Genomic DNA, 22657 nt, shown 5'->3' with positions numbered 1-22657 from the left:
TACTTTTTTCTGTAAGTTAGTATTCTATGATATTAGTTTTTTTTTAAATACTTATTTTTATAGAAAAATTGTTTAATTCCATCAAAAACTTTCAGATTACCACATCCCTTTTTCAATTATATAGATATATTAATAAATAGACCACCACATGTAATAAACTAACCCCAAAACTGCATTAAAACTATAAAATATATATTTTTTTAATTTAAAGTCAAATTAAAGTATGATTACCTCCTGTAATTTTATATAAACTAATTTTTTTTAAATAACCCTTTTATCATTTTTTTAAACAGCTTTACCGATGCTAACAATAATTCATTATAACGCAACTTTTTTGTAGTCATGATCACAATTTGACCGCACACTTATCATTTATTTCGAAAAAATCAAAATATTTTTTTTATCATTCTTCAGAAACTTTTGATTTTTTCTTCTCAGATTTAGCAAGAGCTTTATAAATTTTCTTCTTTGCTTCCTTGTGTCTCCATTGATCTTTAACCACTTGCTTTTCTAATAATTTCTTGTGCTCAGCCATTTGCTTTTTTCGCTCCAATTTCTTAGTTTGTTTCTTGTTTTTATCCATGGTGCGTAAAGCATTCATTAAGGCAGCAATCTGGAATATTGAGAATTAACAGTAAGGTTTCTAATTTATAAAATAGGTGTGTAAATAATAAGCTGTATTTTTAATAGCACTGTGTGTTCTAGGGCAAGACACTTTACAGGTAATTGCTCCAACCCAGTGGTCACTATTAGTGGGTCACTAATGGGTTGTGTAATCACCCACAAAGTTGCATGTCTAGTAACCAGTATAAGAAAACTAACTAAAGCAATAAAAATATCCAAGCAGTAATAGGGCATGTCACCATTCTATAAAGAAAAGCTATTGCAATTAAGTATTTTTTAAATTATTAACAAAATTTTTCACTAATAATAAAATTAACCAATGGAATAGTTTTTTTTTAGGTTAATCATTTTGCAAAAAAATAAGATGATAGAGTTTGAAAAAAGTTACCTGTCTATCTTTTGGTTCTCTAACAACTGCCTTCTTCATTAGTTTATCATGTTTTGTTTGATTTTTCCCTCGTAAATATTTCGGTTTCGATTTAAATGGAAGTTCTTTCTGCAGTGCGCGGGGAATCACCAAACTAGAGAACTGTCGGCCTTCAGGTCGAACAATTGGCTAAAAAAGAAAAAAATGTTTATATTTTGGGTTATAATTTGGATTAAAAATGTCAAGTAATAAAGTACTACGCGCTTGTGCACCTAGTTAGCCACGTTAAGTATTACTTAACAGAGAGCACAATATGCATTCTACATGGAAGGGTAGAAGCACACCATGAGAACTAGGACTTTGTCTGGTCTGGGTTCAATTTTAAGTTAGTGGTCACAAATGTACAGTTGTTTATTATGGAAAACTTGACAGCATACTAAGTTTTCATGAATATTTCAACAGAACATTACAGTCCCTGAAATCTGTTCACGATAGACGTTATGCTGCTGTTGGACATTGGTTAATGAAAACGACAACAGGTTTGTAATTTAAAAATGTAATGACATTAATGCAAAAAAAAACACATTTTTACCTAAAAAAAACAATTAGTAAAAAATTTAGTGAAAAAAAGTATTAAAAAATATGGTTTCAGTTTAATTAAAGAAAAAAAAGAAAAGACTTTTTTTAAATAATAGAGCACTTACCTTGTACAAGGAGTCTTCATTAACTGGTACTTTAAGATTTTGTTCAAAACGAAGTTGGCCAACAGTTTTCATTGCTTGCCACGAATCTTTCTTGTTTATCATTAAGTTAGAAACAACAATGTACATCTTGGGAACCTGGAGGGGGTTGGGGGGTATTATATGGGTGCTGGTAGCAAATGTAAATGCTCTAGTTATGGATTATCATGTTTTGCAAAAGGGTGTGTATTGTTTTGTGGAAGGTTTAAAAAAAAACATGTGTGTCTGGTGTATTATATCCTTTCTGCATGGTAAAAAGTTGATGCGAATAACGATCCGCATTAACTCGTCATATGATAACTCGCTAACCGCTTTATTTTGCATGGTCATTTGTTTATGCGCGTATCAACATTGAGTTAGCTTATTTTGATAAATCTACTTTATAAAATAAGTTCTGGTACTTTATGGTGCTATTACCAACTAAAAACTATTAAAATAATACCCGAAAAAGATTAGGCTCTTAAAAATAAAACTGTCTTTCCACTAGGGATGGGCTGAGATCAAAACTATTCGGATTCGACGAATCCGAATATCTAGGGTCTAATATTCGATCGAATCCGAATATTCGATGACGTCATTCAACTAATTTACTGCCGTGAAACAAATGAAATTGTATAACCGGTGCATATCCAGCGTCGTTTCTATTGGTAACGTTCTATCGTAGCGTTATCTGCGAGCCGGGAAATTAATTAAAAACCTGTCAATCAACGCCGGCCGAGTGCATATAAAAGGCGACGCACCGGCTATTGGCCACATGCCATCAAAGGTTTACTCGATTTCTAGACCATTATAGGATCCAGAAGTACAAAGTTAAAACGTTGTATTGACGAGTAGATTTTTCGTCATGAATACGGTCGAATTTAATTCATATTTTGTTTTATCGTATTTTACCTGTAGCCAGGCATGTAAAATTTATAAATTGTAATAGTTTCGTTAATTTTTAAATATGGAATCGGACATTGTATAAAGCTAAGCTTCTGAGAGTGCGCCATAAAGAATAGGCGGAGTCCGAAAACTAATAACGTCATTAAGGAGAAAAGGCGCACGCGAACACGTTCGGTTTTAGTCTGAAGCAAAGTTAGTATAGACCAAGTTAGGAAACGGATTGTAAAACAACGAGTCTTGTTATCCATTGTCGCGCGTCTATGACGTCATAGACGCCACCATTACGGAGCCCACGGCATAGCATTTTATCATTGCTGGGTGCTGTTTTTCGTTTAAATATTGCGATATTTTAAAAACCAAGCACTTCTGCGCGTAAAAATGGCTTTCTACTAATGTTATATCTTATCACAATAATAAACCTCACAAAAATAATCAACTTTTATTGAACACTCAATCAATTAAAGAGTAAAAAAGCAGAAAATATCAAGTTTACTAACCAAAAACAAAAAAGAACATGTTTAAAATATAAAAATACAAACAAAAACGCATAACATTACCATAAACTGGTGTATCTAGCTGCAGTTTTGCATGTAAATTGCCGTGATTTTACTTTTGGGCTCACAAACTTAACACGTATACCCGGCAACGAAACTTAAGGTATCTGTGTAAAATTTGCCTAATATCGAAGTGACATTGAGGAAAACAATACTGAGTTACTATTTTTGGTCCTCTGCTTGAATTAGTGAGCTACCTTTTCTGCGTTACGGGTCTTTATGAAATCGGAAAACGCGAACACCTTATCTGCTAGTACTTAAGCAGTTTGGAGCTGCATTACCACTCATGTTGGGTTATAAATGTAGTAAAGAATGGCTCTGTAGATTCGTAGGTATGATCATATACTATTATGTAAACTAAGCTGATTGCTGCTAGTTTTAATCGCCAAGGAAATTACCCTGTTAAACCACACTGTACGCCGAAAACCAGTCAAAATATTAATTTACTTCACATTAATTCCTAGGTTTAATATTATATAACAAGATTTATATTAGAAATTATATTTTAAACGTTAAAACAACCGCTATACGTGTTTTCTTGCTTTGTATAGCTTACAAGGACTAAATGAACACATGCCGACCATGCATTTGTATAGGCGATTGACGCTCTGTGGGCTCCGTAATGGCGGACACGAGCGCCGTTTCCTAACTTGGTCTATACTAACTTTGGTCTGAAGGCGCGTTAATAAAAATTCCACAAAACACGTGGTTTCCGATCAAACGAACACGTGGTTCACGATCAAAGAGACCGCACAAGACTACGAGTTTCGTGAATCGCACTGTTACGAGATGTAGAATTAACTACTGCTACTGGTTAATTCAAGTTAACAAAATTTAAACAACATTTATTTATAACTGTTACAGAAGATTTTGCAATATTAAAATAAAAATAGTTTTACGATTTTTCGCTTTTAATTACCATATCATACGCGGAAACATAGGCCATTAAGTAGTTCGTAGGCGCTGCGATTCGTTACTTTCCTAGAGTAAATTCGAACGAAATTTGTGTGAACTGAGTTACGTTATAAACTCTAATGTGAAACCCGCGTAATTGTTGGTTGAAAAAACAAAATTTTTTATATTCAGACGATCACGAAATTACTGTTTTGGCGAATTTAGTAGTGTGTGTGTGTGGTATTTCGTGGGCAATAGAAAGTATTCGGATTCGACCACGCATATTCGGATTCGATCGAATACCTAAAAATGCGTCGAACAACGCCGAATATTCGGATTCGGATTCGATTCGGCCCATCCCTACTTTCCACCATACTTTTCATCACTCGCATAATGCGAGTAACAACCAACCATCTACACTAGATGACACACTTATGACGTTATGCGTGTTAACTTTATTTTTGCGAGTAAATATGCGAGTACTTCCGCGCATAAAAGTGACCATGCAAAAAGGGTATTAGAGGACATGAATTTTATAAACGGACAGTGAATGCTAAAAGTGTATAATTGCAATATGTCATTTGTCAAAATACACACTAAAGTTTGGCAGTGAGCATGAGGGGCATCGTGCAGGATGTGTAAAAAGAAACGCTATATTAAAACTTGACTGTGGTCATATTGTATATAAATACACTGACTGTGGGCATTACTTATTTGAATACACCATGTGCATGAAAAAACATCATTCTATTTCTATACAGTAACCATAGGGTGTACAAATGCTAAATAAATAGTTTTGTGTATAGAAAGTTGAAACTCTGTATATATGAAAAGTGACAAAAATGTTGCTAAAATATAAAAGTGTCAAAAAACATGGCTAAAAAAAGAAAAGTGTCAAAAAACGTGGCTAAAATAAGAAAAGTGTAAAAAAACGTGGCTGAAATAAGAAAAGTGTCAAAAAACGTGGCTAAAATAAGAAAAGTGTCAAAAAGCAAATGCATTAAACTTCTTGCCCAAGATGAGTAGATATAACTTGCTTTATTCTGGCGTGGCCGGAAAACAACCGTCATTATAACACGGGTGTTCTATTTCATACACCTCGTGCCCGCTTACGAGTTACCACATATGTAACTTATTAATCCTCGCACGGCGGGGCGGCGACAGTCAATAAAATCTGGGTGTTTTGTTTCATACACCTTGTGCCAGCTTACTTACGAGTTACCAATTATGTTTTTTATTGGGTGATTAGATAAGCACTAGTTTTGTTTAGTTACGATGCAAAAAAACACTCACTTGGACTGGATACCAGGTCCTACAGAATACGACATCGCTCATTAGAAGTTTGTCCTCGAACATTGCACGGAACGCACCGGGAGGTCCTTGCTCTTTACCACCATTAGTGACAGCTTTCTTCACATGCCCACGTATACCACTCACTGAACGAATAGAAGCACCTTCAAACTTTGCTACTTCAAGTGGGCTGTTGAACATTCCCTAAAAGTTGATAAAAAGCTGGGCTCAATAATAATTTTTTTTTTAATTAAAAAAAAAATGATTTTAGAAAATATTTTTTTGGTTATTAAGGAATTTTATAGCAGCAATTTGAAATTTACAAACGCATTGATTTTTTCTTTTGTTTCATAAAAATCAGTTTAAAGATAAAAACAGGTCTGTCTTGATTTAAAGAACATATTATACATAGTAAAAATCGGATAACTAAATAATAGACACAAAATGTTTTTGTGTTCATGGACACTTTTGTTTTAATAATAGTAATAAAAAAAGTAATTTTGTTTTTTTAAAGGCTTTTTAAAGCAGCAACCTCCAATTCCTTATTTTTAGTCTTTCATTTTTTTTACATATTATCTTCAATACAGTAATTGTCCGGAACCGTAGCACAGTTGGTTAGCGCCCGCCTCTAACCCCGAGGTAGTGGGTTCAAGGCTCTTCGTTGCTACCATTGTGGGCGTATGTTTCTTCATTATGGGGAGACGCGAGGATAAAGTATGTTTTATTCTGTTATATTCTATGTGGGTGAGGTCCCACAGCGTGGTCTGCCATGGGTCCTAGGATTTTGGCCAGGATTGGCCCATTAACCCAACACCCAGGGTGCTAAGTATGTTACAATCATAGATACATTCAATTGACTTACCTTAATAAAACATGTGTTCTTGTATATTTTGTACGGATAACCAACAAGTTTAAGTTTCTTAACAAGCTGAGTGCTACAGTCCGACTCCAGTACAGTCCCAGTAGCAGATATACGGAAATCAGGAGTCGCACCACTGATGGACTGCACAGCAAGAAAACCTGTGCCCTGGGGGTTGGATTAAAGTACTTAGCTGGGATGTAAGAGTGTGGGGTTAGTAATAGGCACCAAAGAACATAGATATCAGCCAGTAAGGACAAGGCCTCCATCTTGTTTCCTACATTTTTTCCTGCCTACCATCGTTGCACTTCACAAGCGTAAACCGACATATTTGCTCATTTTTGGGCAATGTTTGGGTTATTTATGTTACACAATTATATATATGTATTTAACATATTTTGCACCGGCATTGCGCACGTCTCATGTGGGAAACAAGATGGTGTCCATTGACCATTGTTTTTAAACAATGGCTGTCCTTACTTGTTGTAAGTCTATTTACTTTGATAGGCATAAGACTAAAGAAGCAATCAGTTATTAGTCTTTTTTTTAGATTTAAAAGTAGAGTAATGGTAAAGTTCGATATATTATTTGATCAATCTAATTAAAATGAATAAGCTGACCTGAAGTATGATAAAAATCTTGGCTGTTTCAGATTTTATATTTACATTATGTCTTGCAGCAACAGTCTATATGAGTTACGTAATTTTGGCATTATAAAAATTACGAATAACTTATTCCAAATAAATTCTTATATATCCAAACTAAATTAGAATCCCAACAGTTAGAATGAAGTAACAATTTAGGTACACCGTTAACTTAATAACTAGCATGAAAAACTTGCTGTAATGTTTAGGCATTATACCTGTGGTGTAATAGGTCCATAGAACAAAGCCCAACAATGCATATGTTCAGGTGTGTATTTTAACATACGTTGCCTTAAGTTGTGATCTTCCATATAATACATAGGGAGTGTCTGGTAACGACGCCAACCAATTGAAACTATGAGAGGATCTCTGGTCTGAAGGTAGTATGAAAATAAATAATTGAATAAATGAATGTAACGTACCTTATCCTCGCCTGGCCGGAAAACGACAGTTGTTTTAACACGGGTGTTCTGTTTCATACACCTTGTCAGCTTACGAGTTACCATGAATGTTACTTTGTGGGTTATTTTTTTTTATTTTTTGTATGGTTGATAATTTGGACAACCCATTAGTGACCACTGGGTTGGAGAAATTGCTGTTAAGTGTCTTGCCCAAGGGTATTTTATTTCAAACTAGAAAAAAATGTTAAAAAAATTGAATATGAAATCAAAAATATCTTAAACAAAAACAGCACAAAATATAAAAATAAATACAATAAACTAAAGTAACAGCTTACTTTAAAAAACAACACAAAATATAAAAATACAATAAACTTACGAGAAACTAACAAAACAGAGATAACTTACTTTAAGTATCCTCTTGTACCATCTGTGTCTTTTCACCCTCGTACGTAGAAACCCCATGTTTTCCTCAGTTGACGACACCCCACCCACTATCAGGGGGTAATGGGGGTCAAACTGTTGGATCATCTCAGCGGGAATTCCCCTCAGTTCAAGACGAACGTACATACCAGGTCTGTGGGAATATTTTGCGTTAAACATATTTTTTGGTAAAAGACAAAAAGGTAATACAGCTTTGTAGTTTCTAAAACAGCACTACTATTGTTTTTAAGTAAGACGAATGAATTCAATTTTATATAGATTTAAGCAATTTGCAAGACTTGCCTTTGAGATTAAAAAAAAACAAGTTCCCAAGAAAAAGTCTGCTCATAACACATAAACATGAGTATACTGTCATCAATATCATATATTTGAAAAAAAAATGTCCCAGTTGACCACTGTGGCACAGTGGTTACATAGGTCACTTGGTAACTAAGAAATACAGTGTTTAATATTTGATGCGACCAAAAATATGGGCGTATGTGTCCTTTGGCAATATATTTAACGACAATTGTTCCAACCCAGTGGTCACTAATGACTGCACAAGTCTACAACCATACAAGAAAAAAACAATAGCCCTCAAAGGTACATACATGGTAACTCCAAGAGGTGTATATAACTATAACTTTGGTTGCCTTGGCAGATGAGAATAAAAAGTAATGCTATTGTTAACGTAGAGGTCATGATAAACATAAAAACCTTATAGAAGTAAATAATAAACATCTTATAAAATATTAAATATTAACAGTCATTAATGGGTTGTTCAAATTTTTAGCAACATAAACAAGACAACCCATAAGTTAGATATGCAATAATAATAACTGCCATTACCACCATTTGAGGATTAATCAGTGTCATTCATTTATTCATATCATATTGTATATATACGTACCTAAACCCTTCATATTGCACCCTAGTCGTGTCATCCATGTTTTCAAATTCCTCTCTATTTAGTCGAGCTTGTTCATTCAACTCACGCTTGACGTCGTCGAACAAAGTGCTCTCACCCTAACAACAAATTGTCTAGTTATTTTTAAACTGGAAAAATTCTAAACAGTTTCCATTACAAAAAAAGAATTTTTTTAAATTTTTACGAATATGAGATAAGAAGTAATTTTTGCTATATTACGATGTTTTCAAAACTAGTGGTAGAAGTATAGCACTTAAAAACCGGATTATAGCACTTATAAACAACAATGTAGCCAAAAAAATAAGAAACTTTACGACTCACCCCACCAGAAGCACCTCCTGTCTTATCTACGTCATAATTTCGATCAAACGCCTCTTTGAGCTTCCGTTTCCGCTCCATCCTCTTCTCTCGCATCCTGGATTCACGATCTTTCTTCGACTGTGGAGAAGAAACGATAAAAATGACAAAAAAAGTGAAAATATTTTTTTATCACAGACCAAATTTTGTAGAAAATAATGATTTGAAATTTTTGACACAATTTTTTTTAATTTGTTTTGTGTGTGATGTGGGTCATTTTCACAATTGGGTGATAGAAATCCAAGTTATAATAATAAATTAATTCCAGGTATAAAAAAAATGACAAAAATAAACCAATGATTCATAACATCAGCCAACAGTTTGACCCTAACCCATTAGCCTCTACTTCACTGCTAGTAACCCCTTTATTTCAATAACTTTAAATTATTGGATTATTATCAGCTATAAATTCTATACTATTTTCTATTTTTTGTGGGTGAGGTCCTTGATCTGGGATTTAGGCCAAATTTGGCCCATTACCCCAACACCTGCGAAGCCAATTTAAGTCTTTTATGGGACCGGTGCCACCAATCAGTATTAGTATCGCAGTCGAGCATTGAACCGGGAACACTTTGGTTTTGATGCAGGCCCCTAAACCACTGAGCTACGGTGCCGGACCACCAGCTACGAATTATTAATATCTCCAATAATTTATTAAAAACAGAATCAAAATTTAAACAAACAAAGACCTCATGTGCGTCAAAAATTTCATCTTCTTTTTCATCTTCATTCTGATTGGTCGTTTTTGCATCGTTGCCCTTGACAACATCCCCAGTTTCCAAATCTTCAAAATCTCCGTATATTTCATCATCCTGTTTGAATAACTGGGGATGTTAGTTTATGATATATTCATATTCTGTGAAAACTGTATACTCCTATTCATAAAAGAATGTAAAATTCAAAATATTTAATTAAAAGTTATTTATAATTGTTGCACGGTTTTTACTATATAAAAAGTCCAAAAATATTTTACTTTTTATTTAAAATCAGATACTAAAACAATGGGCGCTCATGTAATTCGACACCGGCTGTAATTCAATATGGGCAAATTTGCAGACTTTGCGACTCTTTACTTGCAAGAAACCAAATTCACGAATTATAATTAAAGAGAAAAAAAGGTGACTAGTCTCGTTATATTTAAGTAACTTCATCTTTTTCATTTTGAATACTCGCGTGCAACATTTTAGCAACAGCATAAGAGCATCGAAAAAAAGGAGACGCGCGGACACCAGCTTTTGAGTTCGTTCCCTAATATTTAAATTCTGTGAAAAATGTTCATTATCTTCACCTGATCAAGTAAAGTCTTGGCATCTTCCCCTTCTCCCCAATTTCCTGTGACGAAACAGTCGGCGATTGATTCACGAGCTTCATGATCATCTATCCAATCACGAATCATCTTGCTTAGATCACGGGAGCTCTCACGATTGTTTCGTTTTCGCCTAAAAAAATATTTTTAAAGTTCAACCTAAATGATAAAAATTATGCTAAAAACAAAATTACATTTAAAACATACTTTTTATCTGTTTCATCTTCATTTGAAGTGACCTTGAACAACCCCCCTCTCAACTCCTCCTCTCCCTCCTCCCCACTCTCCTCCTCCTCCTCTTCTTGCACTGCTCCATACACAAGGCGTTGGAGATTCACGGAAGAACTTTGCCTCTGATAAACAAAAAAATATATATATATACAACAACCCGTTGCAGGCACAGATATTAGATAGACATCTATTACAGTTCTTTTGGCAAATTTATTTTGAAAAACATTATGTGGCAATTATTTTTTTAAATCAACAGTAAAAATAGTTAAAACACAAATTCGTTGTAAACCAACAGCGAGCATAAGGTGCATGTATCATGTCTGTGTCATGCACTCATGCATAAATGACTACTATGGTATAAATACAGTTACAGTGAGCATGAGGTGTATGAATATACAATTAGTCTATTTTATAACAAGCCAACAACATAATACCTTGACATTAAGCATAGGGTTTTTGTGGTGGCTATCTATAAGAAGACACCCATGTTATCACTGGACTCTGGACAGTAAACATAGGAAAAAAGGACTAATACTTCTTTTGTCTTGTGTATAATATAAATTTTGTTATGATTTTGTCCTCCTTATAAAAGACACCAATGTTATAACTGGACTCTGCACATTAACCATGAGAAAGATTACTATTACACCCTTTTTTGATATGTGTATAAAGTAATTTTGTTATGGTTATGTCTCCTATATAAAAGATACCCATGGTATAACTGGACTCTGCACTGTAAACATAAGAAAATAGTAAAATTACACCATTATTGTGTATAAAGTATGTTTTCTTATGTTTATGTCTTTTATATAAAAGATACCCATATTATAAATTGACAGTGGGCATGTGAAATATACAGTATTTAACACAACCATCTTACTTGAATGAAAGCTTTCGCAGCTTTTTCTCTCAAATCAATTTTCCAATTTAACGCAGATCCTTCAACTCTATCTTCATCCGAATCCTCATCTTCCTGAAACAGCCATGTTTATCATTATTTTTAACGTTACCCCCATCCAGGGATCACGAGTGTGTCATAAATTTAAAGATAAAAAATCAAAAAAATGTAATAAAGTAAAATGTAAGAAAATTGGAGTTCTTGGTGGTGTAATTTGTGTAAGAATTTTGCATTTTTTTGCATTTTTATCTTTAATATTTATATAGTACTGTGGGGTAAGACGGGACACCTTTAGCACATAATATCCAAATATTCGGATCGCTTTTTAAACGATTAACAACGGTCTATGGGAGTAGTTAGGATACGGTTTTATATGTTGTTTAATGTTCTTTGTTTACTACCAAACAGGACGAGAAAATAGAATGAAAAGGTATCCCATCTTCCCCCAGCCTACTATACTTTAAATTTCCATTTTTAATTTAAAGGTTTAAATTGCTGTCTGTGAAATTGTGGGAAACAAAAGCAAAATATACCAGTTCAACCCTTAACTTATAGCTGTAAGCCTGTATCCAATCAAATTTTTTGCTGATCAAGGACCTAATTTGTTTGGTGAAGGGCAAAAAGTAGATAACAGAGTTTTAATGTTACTTTGTATAATAATTGTACAACTTTATAAGAGCAACCTTTTTGTAGCTGCATGTCATACAGTTTGTCTAACAATTCTAAGAAGTAAGTTTGGATCCAAGTATAAAAATATATTTTTGTGAAGTCTTCCAGGTGGTAACTTGTATTTGGGGTAATGGGTCAATCCTGGCCTAAATCCTAGGACCCATGGTGTGCCATGCTGCGGGATCTTACCCACATAGAATAAAACTTGTATTTACTGGATAATATTGAATGAAGTCTCAAATAACCTGTTCAACTTGTTCAGTTTCCATATCAATTTCTTCATCTTGGTTTTCTGAAAAAAATCACCATGTTGATATTTAAATAATAAGTCACTAATTTAAACCCTGGACAAAAAAAAAATTTTTTTTTGTGTGTTGGAATATATATTACTATTAGTGACTAATGGGTTAAAGCAATTGGACCTATGTATGTGTCTTGTTTAAGTACGTATATACCAACAATGGTTTGGTAGCACCATAATCTAGAGCACTTTAACAATTATGCTAGCATCAGTGGCAAAAATATGAAATTTATTATAAAATGACTTGTATTCTAAAAAAGTAAATCTAGCATGAGCTTATAAAGATTTGGTAACCTGCTTATGAATATAGGGTTAGAAGAATCACAAAAAGAACGACAACTATTGTAATACATTTTTAAAAAGGAGCTATCAACACCCAATAAAGTACATTAATTTTAAGTAAACAGTAAAACAGACTAAAATGTTATTAAAAGAAATGTGAAAAATAAATCACCTGCGTCTTGAGCTTCATCTTGAGGATAAAACTCGTCATCACTTTCATCTGAATCTTCATCATCTGAGTCGTCGATCCCACTGTCCTCTCTTCCCTCCCCATCATTATCATGGAAGACAGCTCTTCTCCTCACTCTCCCATCCTCCTGATGCACAACTTCTTCATCAGGCATCTTCATATTTATCATGCTGGAAATCGGATTAACTCATAAAAACATATATCTTAATCGTGTTTTAAACAATTAACAACAGTCTATGGAAGTCTTTGGATACAGTTTTATAATTCTTTGAATGTTCTTTGTTTACTACCAAAGGTGACGAGAAAATAGAATGAAGAGGTGTCCTATCTTTTCCCACTCTACTATAAATAACAAGAACAACTGATCGACGATACGGATCGGCACAAGAAAAAAAAAAAAAATTTGTTCCATCTCCCCTCGTCCTACTATACATTAATTAAATACAATCATTTTATTCTTTATTAGAGGATAAGGCATAAACCTACATCAAGTACAGTGTAAAGTTTTTATTAGCATAAACTAAACAAACGAGTGACTAGAGTCACTGAAAAAAAATGTTATGTGAAGGTAACATACAAAACACTTTACACAAAAAATGTAAACTATACTGAAAGTGATTGCAACGTTGTTGAGCAATATACCACGTGGCATTGAATAGTAATAATGACAATTGTGACATATTGGCTTCAATGCTAACTTAACAAAAACAATACTAACGGTAACGAAATAGAGCCACTAGGTACAATAATTGTCTATTTATTACCTTTCTGCTTGTTCAGTAGACAATGGTTCATCTCCAGTAAACAAAGAAACTTTGCTTTCCTCCATTTTAGAATCGATTGTTTTCGATGAATCGATGATTGATGACTTCATAATTGTTTCAGGGACATTTTGTTGCTGGGACTAAAAGCGGTGGAAAACTAGGGTAAATTGGGCAAAACTAAGTTTAAATATTGGTAAAATTTATTGAAAACCATAGAACCTAGATAAAACAAGTTGTAATTAAAAATTATTAACCAACTTAGTATATGACTATTTTAAATTTTTAACAATTCATGCGAAATCATTTAAAACAATTTGAACAGATTTCCATTTTATACTGGTGAAATGTCTCTTTTTAAGCTTTTTAAGCGAAGTTTAAGTTAAAGTTAGGCCAAGAAAAAATAGTACAAAACCTAGTTGAAACAAGTTAAAATGATGAAAAGAGGTTGAAACTGGTAAAAACTAGTTCCAATAGAATAAAACTGGTAAAAACTAAATCAATTCTAAAAAAATCGAAGAAACTAAATCAATTCCCCCCAAAAAAATCGAAAAAATTTTAAAGTCGAATTTACAATAAATGAAGTACTTCCATTTTCATTACAATTTATATTTTTACAAAATGCATAAATTTTATACTTATCTACATAAAACTAGGGCAACCTACCTCAGCTGTGTTGTTACTACCATCCACATCAATATAAACAGCATCCTTGTCGTAGACAATCCCTCCAACCCCTGACATGGGAGCATACATCACACGCTCATGTACATCCAAACTCCTGAGAAAATAATACTCATTAAAAAATGACAAACCTTTTTAACCGGTCAACTGGTATAAAAATGTAGTGTATTTCTGGCGTTTCATCTGCAATTCGGGAAGATGTCATCATTCCCTGATAAGTCGTGGAAAGAATATTTACATTATGCCTGGTAGCAGAAGAAACAGAACATAACAAAAAATTGTCTTTTTTTTATAATTTTTGCATAAACTTTAAGTCTGCTGATCAAAAGTTCTGTTGATATTGCTACTATGTGAAAGAGTGACTTTGGGCATGAAATTTAACAATAATTTATTACCTTTATCCAGTCAGTCACAAAGGGTTATCCAATTTGTCAGTCATACAAAAACAGTAAAAAATCAACTCAGATTGCATATGGTAACTCATAAGCAGACATGAAAGTGTATGAAATGGGGAGAGCCATTGTGCTTGCGAAGTTATCACGCTATGCAAGGATAAATAGTGAAATTTATTTATTGAGGAAAATATATCAACCTTCTTTGTTTTTTATCTCCTCTGTCAGGCAGTGGACATGGATCGTGTAGAAATGAAACATTATGTAATCTGTAATCACCAGCACCTGTGATATATAGTGAGATTACTTATTTATTCAGATGTCCATATTTCTGATTAGTAATTTTTGTTACGATTATAAATAAAACAACTACAGCATTTTCAGTTTTCGAAAAAAAAAAAGGTTTTAGATCAGTTATTGTACTCATACAATAAAACAATGTCGGAAGCATAGAGAAAAAAATTTTTTACAAAAGAGTCCAACTGCTTTTTTAACCACTATCGTGCAAGTCAAAATACCCTCTACTCTAAATTCCATAGTCACTCAACCTAAATTTCATAGTTATTGCAGATTTGCAGGTATGTATAATAAAATGCTTTTTAACCACTATTGTTCAAGTAAAAATACCCCTCTAAATTCCATAGTTACTCAACCAAATCAAATATCAACTGACTTTTGAATCCATACATATGGGTTGTGAAGACCCAATTTAAATAAAAAAATTATATAGGGTTGTGAAGACCCAATTTAAATAAAAAAATTATATCAATTGGAAATAATTAAATTAAAACCCAGAAACTGTTCAACTTTACCAAGCTATAACGTACCTGGTATATGAACTGCTGTGCTTGGTTTGAGGTGCGTGCCTCGTACATAACCATATATGGATATATTGCGGTTACAAGTGGGTTCAACTCTTAATGTCTCAGGGTCAGTTATGTCTTCCATACTGTAAGAAACATTAGAAACTGGAATGTATTTAATGTTATTTTCCCCTTTTGTGTCCTAGGCAGAGAATGAATGAATGCAACTTGCTTTGTCTTTGCATGGCCAGAAAATGACAGTCGGTATAATATGGGTGTTATGGGTCAGTATAATATGGATATGGGATGCTTTAGATAACCCATTAGTGACCACTAGGTTAAAGCAATGCTGTTAAGTGTCTTGCCCAAGGACACATACACCCATAACGATAGCAGCGACGAGCCTTAAACCCATTACCTCTGGGTCAGAGACATGCGTTCTAACCCACTGTGCCGCATATACCCAGTGTGGAACTCAAGGCTATTAAAATTGTGGATAATGCACGTGGTCTTAAACAGGACATTTAATAGTAAAGAGCAATTGCTCTAATTGTGGTGAGCTTTAAAAAAATGATCACTCACAAAATTTAAATGTACATGCTAAGTTAATACCATATAGGCATTACATATTAAAGTCACCGCATTGTGTGGAATATGAAACATTTTGTTAAATTACCACACCAGAATAAATAACGGACAGTAAATCGAGTTTAGTATTGAAAACAAAATTCTGAATTTTATCATGATTTTTTTCATGAAAATCTCATAAACCACAATAATCACAATGTGACAACAATCAGAGGAATTTATGGTAAGTAGGGATGTGCTGAAGTTGAAAAAGCTCGGGTTCGCCGAGCGCCGAGCTTCAACGAAAAGCTCGGCACGAGCCCGAGCACCTATGACGTCATCAAGGAGAAAGGCGTACGAGAATGCGTTCCTATTCAGCCGAAAAGCGCCGCTAATCAAAATAATACAGAACACGTGGTTTGCGGTTAAAGACGCGTCTCGCTTTTCATAATTCCTACTGTTGCAAAATGTAAAATTCATACAAATAATATTTAATTAAACAATTATTCATAACTGTTACAGCCAGTGGCGCAACTAGCAAGTTTCTACGCATGTTCATCTTGGATAATGTAACGTTTATTTACGTCAGAATAAACCTTTACGATCGTTACATCACAAACGAGATTGTTGGAAAACAATCGTGTTTTATTGGCTTCCATACGATCTGTAGTTTGTGTATAATTTTTGTTTCTGATGATTAGTTTAAATGGAGGTAAATCGCGATTATGTGAATTTTAATTGGTGCAAATATAAGAGCGAGGAGCGACGCTATCAGTAAATGGGAACCAACATAAATTGTAATATGATATTACAAAGTATCGTCCCGGTCGAGCTTGGACAGAAGCCAAAAAACATCGTTTGATGCCGCCGCACGAGAACCAGAGTTTCATTACGTCATTTTTCACGAGAATAAATTCACAACGATTGCTTCGTTTGTTACGTGTGGAATGTATGCTACCGCATGCGTCTTCCTTTATTCCATACGCCGGCGCAGAGTTTAAAAATGTGACGCTGATACACGATGTTTTGATTTCGTGGTTGGTTGGGCTGCCAAACTTGGGCAGTGGGCACATTCCTCCCGATCGTTATATTATAAAACGTCATAATTAATAGTTACGTTGCGATAGGACACGTGACGTAACAATTGAATGAAAAATTGTTCTAATTCCAAGCGAAGGAATGTTATATTGAATGCAACGCGTGTGTGTGCGTCTTAGCACTTTCTGGCTGCGTGCGTGTCTGCGGTAAAGGTGGCTTAGAGGTTGCAAAACTCTGTGGTTGCAAAACCGTGGTTGCAGCAATTTATATTATTTCATTATAAAAAAGTTTAAGAGTTTTTGACTTTTTATTTAAAATGTGATACGAAAACATTGGGCGCTCGTGTAATTCGACAACGGCTGTAATTCGATACGGGCAAATTCGCTGACGTTGCGATTCGTTACTTGCGAGAGAGCAAATTCACAACGAACGAAAAATAATTAAAGAGAAAGCTACGCTGACTAGTCTCGTTATCTCCTCTTAGTAGCTTCACCTTTTTTTCATTTTTAATATTTTTCGCTCTCGCGTGCAACATTATAGCATAAGGCTCGGCGCTCGGCCCAGTTTTCTGCCGAGCACCGAGCGTCAAAAAAGGAGACGCTCGGGCACGAGCTTTTGAGTTCGGGCTCGGCTCGGCACATCCCTAATGGTAAGTAATGAAAAATTATAAAATTTTTATAATGATTTTTCCATGAAAATGCCGTGAATCACAATAAGTATGACTTACCGGTCAGCGAACACATATGAATGAGTTGACCTCCAGGTCAAAGGTCGGAACTTCATGACACTTATAAAGCGGCAAAGGTTACGAACCTCAGTACGTTGATATTCACCAAACACCATACCACTCAAGTAAAATAACTTTGCCCCCTGAAATTTGATTGGAGTTGTTGTTATATATGAATGTAAATTATTTTATTCTTGTGTGGCCAGGAAAACGACAGTCGTTATAACACAGTAGGGATGGGCTGAGATCAAAACTATTCGGATTCGACGAATCCGAATATCTAGGGTCCAATATTCGATCGAATCCGAATATTCGATGACGTCATTCAACTAATTTACTGCCGTGAAACAAATGAAATTGTATAACCGGTGCATATCCAGCGTCGTTTCTATTGGTAACGTTCTATCGTAGCGTTATCTGCGAGCCGGGAAATTAATTAAAAACCTGTCAATCAACGCCGGCCGAGTGCATATAAAAGGCGACGCACCGGCTATTGGCCACATGCCATCAAAGGTTTACTCGATTTCTAGTTATAGGATCCAGAAGTACAAAGTTAAAACGTTGTATTGACGAGTAGATTTTTCGTCATGAATACGGTCGAATTTAATTCATATTTTGTTTTATCGTATTTTACCTGTAGCCAGGCATGTAAAATTTATAAATTGTAATAGTTTCGTTAATTTTTAAATATGGAATCGGACATTGTATAAAGCTAAGCTTCTGAGAGTGCGCCATAAAGAATAGGCGGAGTCCGAAAACTAATAACGTCATTAAGGAGAAAAGGCGCATGCGAACACGTTCGGTTTTAGTCTGAAGGCGCGTTAATAAAAATTCCACAAAACACGTTGTTTCCGATCAAACGAACACGTGGTTCACGATCAAAGAGACCGCACAAGACTACGAGTTTCGTGAATTGCACTGTTACGAGATGTAGAATTAACTACTGCTACTGGTTAATTCAAGTTAACAAAATTTAAACAACATTTATTTATAACTGTTACAGAAGATTTTGCAATATTAAAATAAAAATAGTTTTACGATTTTTCGCTTTTAATTACCATATCATACGCGGAAACATAGGCCATTAAGTAGTTCGTAGGCGCTGCGATTCGTTACTTTCCTAGAGTAAATTCGAACGAAATTTGTGTGAACTGAGTTACGTTATAAACTCTAATGTGAAACCCGCGTAATTGTTGGTTGTAAAATCAAGATTTTTTATATTCAGACGATCACGAAATTACTGTTTTGGCGAATTTAGTAGTGTGTGTGTGGTATTTCGTGGGCAATAGAAAGTATTCGGATTCGACCACGCATATTCGGATTCGATCGAATACCTAAAAATGCGTCGAACAACGCCGAATATTCGGATTCGGATTCGATTCGGCCCATCCCTATAACACAGGTGTACTGTTTTATACACCTCGTGCCAGCTTACGAGTTACCATGTATGTTATTTTGTAGGTGATTCTTTTTTTGGAGTTTTTCATTTTTTTATGTAAGGCTTATAATTTGGACAACCCATTAGTGACCACTGAGTTGGAGTAATTACCATTAAGTGTCTTGCCCAAAGACACATACGCCCGCAACGGTAGCATGACAAGCCTTACACCCATTACCTCTGGGTTAGAGGTAGGCACGCAAATTTCAGGTAAACCGGATGCTAAAGCTGACACAAAGGTTTTTAAAACTTCCTGCAAGCTATCTAAGAATGTGAATTTTGAGCTTTCACATTTTAACTTTTTTATTTAAAATAAAAAAATTTGCTCATGCGTATACCTGGTAAAGTTCTGTCCAAAACCGATGCTTCAAAGCTTTTTTCGTTTTCTTTAAAGTTTTTTGTTGTTTAAACGAATCAAGATGAGTCAGAATTCCCATGACCTTCGGAAAGCCATGCACCTGTCAATCAATAATTGTAAAATTATTTTAGTTTATAATGTAACATAACATATTGGTAAATTAAAGTTGAAAAAGTTTGTCCGGCGCCGTAGCACAGTTGGTTACGCTCGTCGTTGCTACCAAGCCTACCATTGTATGTGTCCTTAGGCAAAACACCTAACGGAAATTGCTGTACACAGTAAGCACCATGGGTTGTCCAAATTTTCAGCCACACTTAAAAAAATCCCCCCAAAAAATAATTACCCACAAAGCAACATACTTGGTAACTCGTAAGCTGGTACGACAAGTATGAAACAAAACACTCATGTTATGTCATTTTCCGGCCATGCGAGGATTAAGTTAGTTACATTCATTCAAGTCAAGCACAATTTACCAATTATTAGTGAAAAATTGTTCTGTTATAAGTTAATAACCAAAACCATCTAACAGACAACAAGACACAATGACATTAAATTTAAATTTAATAATATCTAAATGGGTAAAAGGTTTGCATTGATAACCAGTGCAGTGGATGGTCAGTGCTGCCATAATTGTGGTGGGCAAAACCTATAACGGTCATTTTTCTCACAAATGAGTTGCAAGACTGTACCATCTTGTTCATTATTTATCTATTCACCCTTTCTTTACAACAGCATTGTATATGTACTTCTATAACCGATTCTATATGTTTTATGAATAGTTTTTAAGAATAATCTTAAATTCTACATGAAGAATAAATGCAGTAGTGATGGTCACCAGTTACCTGACAAATGTTAAGAAATTCAAATGTTTCCATTTCAAATCCAAAACTGGCATCGATCATTAGCAGAATCTAAAACATAAATAAACTTGGTTAAGTACATTTTTGCACAGTTTGATTTCCAGAAAATTTATACGAAAAACTATTTCAACAAAAACAGCTGATTTTCAATGAGTAGTTGAAACTTACTAGAGTATATATAGTATTGGCCTAGTCTACCATGTAAATAAAGAAAAATATATCACAAATCCAAATATATTTGTCTAATGGTAGAATATATAGGAGCATTCTCTTAATCTTAGAAGCATTTTGTCAAAAAGATAAAAATTCAAAATCATTTAACTTACCAGGTCAGCTACTTTAGCAATATCAATCATAGAGGTCATGTCGTTGTTACATTCTATCAATGTAAGTCGACGATGTTTACCTGACACTAATGTCACTGGTCCCTAGTAGACAAAAAAATATTAAACATTTTATTTTTAAACTTAATTTTTTAAATATAAATTATGTAAAATTAAAATGTAAATTAAGAATTAAAATTTCTCTAAAACAGAATCTTCTGCTTAAACAGTTTATTACTGCGGAAAATTTCCTTAAAAAATTAGTTACACAATAAGAATAGAATGGGCATTTCGAAATGTTGTCAAAAGTGCTTCTACGCATTTAAAACAAACCTTGATTTCCGAAACTTTTTGACGCGTGTAGTTTTTAAGGATTCCATTTAGAAGGGTCGTCTTTCCTACTTTTGGAGGACCAACAATCGCTACGACAATAGGAGGGGGTTCTTGGGGGGTTCGGTCGACAACGGGAATGTGGTGCTTACGGGCTTTCACATCCTGGGCTCTAATAAATTTAACCAAATTATAGTTAATATATAGTAGAGTGGGAGAAGACAGGACACCTTTGGCGCATAATATCCAAATAGCCTGATCGTGTTTTAAAACTTAACAACGGTTTATGGAAGTCCTGAGGATACGGTTTTATAAATCTTTAAATGTTCTTTGTTTGCTACCAAATGAGACGACAAAAAATAGAATGAAAAGGTGCCCCATCTTACCCCAACCTACTATATGCACAAAAACTTAAAAATTTACTTTTGCGCAAAACATAATTTTTTACAACTTTTTGTGAGAATTACCGTCTGACCAAAGTTTCTTTACAAAGAGTTTGAGCTTCATTTTTAAGGATTCATGTAACACTATTGATAAATAACACACTGTGCAAGGATTGTTTTGTGAAAAGCTAAATTATTTGATTTTCGGAAAAAAAATGAGGTAAGAGCACATGTTTGCAAAGAACTGTATGTACACAGGCATTTTCGTTTCATTTACGCTATAGTTCGTTTCATACAAAACAATTGGTTTAAAAATCAATACGAACTAAAGTTTTAGCTTTTAGTGCCAGCGGCAGCACTGATATAAGCTGCTATTAAAGTGGAAAAGTATACATTTTCGCAGCTCTTACCTTCTAAATGCTCTGTTTAACTTGTTTGTACTCTGAATTGCAAACGCTTTTGGATTTCGTTGTTTAGTGTCCGCATCTTCGCTGTTCTTCTGTCGCTTTTCTGCTTTACGTCCAGCGCGTCGGGCTCTGTGAGCTTTTGCCGGTGCATCGGTATCCATTTCACTTTAGTTGGTTGTTTTCTTGATCCCCAGAAGTAAAATATTTCGTATTTTATTCAACAGCCGAGAGTAAACAATAAACGAAATCAAAACATACGCACGTGGATTTCTTGAACATATGTGATACCAAAGTGTGTTTAAAGTTTAGTGCCGCGATTCCATATCAAATGGTCTCAAAAATTGTTCAGGGTATGACACCATTGTATATTTGTATGCGATGATTTATTTTAGGCTTACATATATTTATCGTTTTATTAATTTTTCTACGCAAAAATAATTGATAAATAAAGCTGATTCATTCTTGGTGTTTCAATTCTACAAAACCCGTGTTACAGCTTTACCAGTCTTAACTTTGATGAACTGTCTGCAAAGTGCAAATCAAAATTTACGTTTTAACGAGTGATTCTCAAAGTCATCGCATTTATTTGAACCGCCGAAAGCTTAGTAAGAAACAAACACAAATACATATTTCTGTAACAAATGTTTCTTCAACAAAGTAACACACAATATTTTCACAACAAGCTGTATGAAACAGAACATCCATTGTATACCAATTATCCTTCCCCAGCCACGCACGGATAAATA

The 22657-nt window shown here is 34.3% G+C and overlaps 1 protein-coding gene across 2 annotated transcripts; it reads right to left on the bottom strand.

Moving 5' to 3' along the window:
* Window positions 1–352: 352 nt before the first annotated feature.
* On the bottom strand, window positions 353–22129 carry LOC149726934 (ribosome biogenesis protein BMS1 homolog). 2 transcript variants are annotated; one of them, XM_089889416.1, is made up of 25 exons: window positions 21915–22129; window positions 21125–21293; window positions 20795–20896; window positions 20451–20519; window positions 19589–19708; window positions 17813–17955; window positions 15505–15626; window positions 14878–14962; window positions 14268–14382; window positions 13605–13744; window positions 12823–13010; window positions 12313–12359; window positions 11381–11473; window positions 10477–10622; window positions 10252–10402; window positions 9653–9775; window positions 8928–9044; window positions 8589–8704; window positions 7664–7832; window positions 7076–7231; window positions 6217–6381; window positions 5358–5558; window positions 1696–1830; window positions 1013–1180; window positions 353–613 (listed from the first exon to the last, which is right to left on the bottom strand). In XM_089889416.1, exons 1-25 carry the CDS (start codon window positions 22070–22072, stop codon window positions 404–406), a joined length of 3408 nt encoding a protein of 1135 aa, XP_089745542.1. In that variant the 5' UTR covers window positions 22073–22129; the 3' UTR covers window positions 353–403. The 2 variants fall into 2 exon arrangements, with proteins under 2 accessions (XP_089745542.1, XP_089745543.1); XM_089889417.1 differs by lacking the exon at window positions 11381–11473.
* Between the last annotated feature and the right edge of the window lie 528 nt (window positions 22130–22657).

This window comes from Ciona robusta, chromosome 12 (genome assembly GCF_009617815.1).
Source record: "Ciona robusta chromosome 12, ASM961781v2".
NCBI lineage: Eukaryota > Metazoa > Chordata > Ascidiacea > Phlebobranchia > Cionidae > Ciona > Ciona robusta.
This window is presented reverse-complemented; position numbering and strand designations above follow the sequence as displayed.

Coding starts and splice junctions, on each gene's coding strand:
- LOC149726934 (XM_089889416.1), bottom strand. CDS start 22,072: ATGGATACCGATGCACCGGCAAAAGCTCACAGAGCCCGACGCGCTGGA. Junction 20,897..21,124: donor AAAAAGTTTCGGAAATCAAG/GTTTGTTTTAAA, acceptor TTTGTCTACTAG/GGACCAGTGACATTAGTGTC. Junction 1,831..5,357: donor GGACCTGGTATCCAGTCCAA/GTGAGTGTTTTT, acceptor AACCCCCTCCAG/GTTCCCAAGATGTACATTGT.